This window comes from Penaeus chinensis, chromosome 28 (assembly GCF_019202785.1).
Source record: "Penaeus chinensis breed Huanghai No. 1 chromosome 28, ASM1920278v2, whole genome shotgun sequence".
Lineage (NCBI taxonomy): Eukaryota > Metazoa > Arthropoda > Malacostraca > Decapoda > Penaeidae > Penaeus > Penaeus chinensis.
In genome coordinates, this window is record NC_061846.1 from 10,027,137 (window position 1) to 10,029,636 (window position 2,500).

At 54.9% G+C, this 2,500-nt stretch overlaps 1 protein-coding gene across 1 annotated transcript in view; it reads left to right on the top strand.

The window, feature by feature from the left end:
* The window catches only part of LOC125040152 (heat shock 70 kDa protein cognate 4-like), a 3,080-nt gene extending 702 nt beyond the window's left edge, over positions 1-2,378 (top strand). Inside the window, exon 2 of the mRNA XM_047634668.1 lies at positions 252-2,378. Within this exon, the coding sequence (XP_047490624.1) occupies positions 254-2,197 (1,944 nt within the window). The 5' untranslated portion in view covers positions 252-253 and the 3' untranslated portion in view covers positions 2,198-2,378. The remainder of the gene's footprint in view (positions 1-251) is intronic.
* Positions 2,379-2,500: the final 122 nt, after the last annotated feature.

The window sequence follows — 2,500 nt, forward strand, 5'->3', positions numbered from 1 at the left end:
TGCAAAGTGGTGTGCCAGGAAGTCCCCTTTTAGACGTGGCACTGTGCCAGATTCTGTCCTGAACCTGTGTCTAGGGACAAGTGCCAAGTGTGATCTAGTTCATCAGTCTCTGTGAAAGCTAATACTTTGATGGGGTTTTCTTTCCACTGCGATTTTTTTTAGCTTGGATTTTGTTTGATTGGGTTACTTTAGTTTGCTTGTGACTAGGGAATGCAGGAGATAACTCTTCCTGACCTACTTGATTCCCACAGAGATGGCGAAGGCTACACAGGCGGTGGGCATCGACCTGGGCACGACCTATTCCTGCGTGGGCGTCTTCCAGCATGGCAAGGTCGAAATCATTGCCAACGACCAAGGCAACCGCACTACGCCCTCCTACGTCGCCTTCACCGATACTGAGCGCCTGATCGGCGACGCCGCCAAGAACCAGGTGGCCATGAACCCCAACAACACCGTGTTCGACGCCAAGCGCCTGATCGGCCGCAAGTTCGACGAGGCGTCCGTGCAGAGCGACATGAAGCACTGGCCCTTCACCGTCGTCAACGAGGGCGGCAAGCCTAAGATCCAGGTCGAGTACAAGGGCGAGAACAAGAATTTCTTCCCGGAGGAGATCTCTTCCATGGTCCTTATCAAGATGAAAGAGACGGCGGAGGCGTACCTGGGTACCACAGTCAAGGACGCCGTCGTCACTGTGCCAGCTTACTTCAACGACTCGCAGAGGCAGGCCACGAAGGACGCCGGGACCATCTCGGGCATGAACGTTCTTCGCATCATCAACGAGCCGACAGCCGCCGCCATTGCCTACGGCCTCGACAAGAAGGTGGGAGGCGAGAGGAACGTCCTCATCTTCGATCTCGGCGGCGGCACCTTCGATGTGTCGGTGCTGACGATTGAGGACGGCATCTTCGAGGTGAAGTCCACCGCTGGCGACACCCACCTGGGCGGGGAGGACTTCGACAACAGGATGGTCAATTTCTTCGTACAGGAATTCAAGAGGAAGTACAAGAAGGATCTCTCCAGCAACAAACGAGCTGTAAGGAGGCTGAGGACCGCCTGCGAGCGTGCCAAGAGGACCCTTTCTTCCTCGACGCAAGCGAGCATTGAGATCGACTCTCTGTTCGAGGGCATCGACTTCTACACCTCCGTTACCCGCGCCCGCTTTGAGGAGCTTTGCTCCGATCTCTTCAGGGGGACGCTGGAGCCTGTCGAGAAGTCTCTCCGCGACGCCAAGATGGACAAGGCCCAGATCCACGATATCGTCCTTGTCGGCGGCTCAACCAGGATCCCCAAGATCCAGAAGCTGCTTCAGGACTTCTTCAACGGGAAGGATCTCAACAAGTCCATCAACCCAGACGAAGCCGTAGCGTACGGTGCTGCCGTCCAAGCCGCCATTCTGTGCGGAGACAAGTCCGAGACCGTGCAGGACTTGTTGCTCCTCGACGTGACGCCCCTGTCGCTGGGCATCGAGACCGCCGGCGGCGTGATGACGGCCCTCATCAAGCGCAACACCACCATCCCCACCAAGCAGACCCAGACCTTCACCACTTACTCCGACAACCAGCCAGGTGTGCTCATCCAGGTGTACGAGGGCGAGCGTGCCATGACGAGGGACAACAACCTCCTGGGCAAGTTCGAGCTCACAGGCATCCCGCCCGCGCCCAGGGGCGTCCCGCAGATCGAGGTCACCTTCGACATCGACGCCAACGGCATCCTGAACGTGTCAGCCGTGGACAAGTCGACGGGCAAGGAGAACAAGATCACCATCACCAACGACAAGGGTCGCCTCAGCAAGGAGGAGATCGAGCGCATGGTGAACGAGGCCGAGAAGTATCGCTCCGAGGACGAGCAGCAGAGGGAGAGGATCACCTCCAAGAACAACCTCGAGTCCTACTGCTTCAACATGAAGTCCACCGTCGAGGATGACAAATTCAAGGACAAGATCCCCGACGCCGACCGCGAGACCATTATCAGCAAGTGCAACGAGACGATCCAGTGGCTCGACTCGAACCAGCTGGCCGAGAAGGACGAGTACGAGCACCGCCAGAAGGAGCTGGAGAAGGTGTGCAACCCGATCATCAGCAAGATGTACGCGGCGGCCGGAGGGCCTCCCGGGGGCGCGCCTGGAGGGATGCCCGGCGGAGCGCCCCCGCAGGGCAACAGCGCCGCCGGAGGCCCCACCATTGAGGAGGTCGATTAAAGTACAAAGCAACGCTGCAAACTCACTTTTATCACTGTTATGTATATTGTTCGACTACACTCTTCCGACGAGACGAGTCTCACCAATTTCTTTTGTTGGATCAATTCTGGATTTAGAATTATTCATTTTTTAAGATGAATAAAAGTCATTTTGTAATATTTTGTAATAAAATTCACAAATATGTTATCTTTTCTTGTTACTTTATGATAAGGATATGTGTATAATCACATTACAATCGTATGTAGATAGAAACATAGAAGATATAGATAGAAGGTATAGTACAAACCAATACTCTTTCTCTCT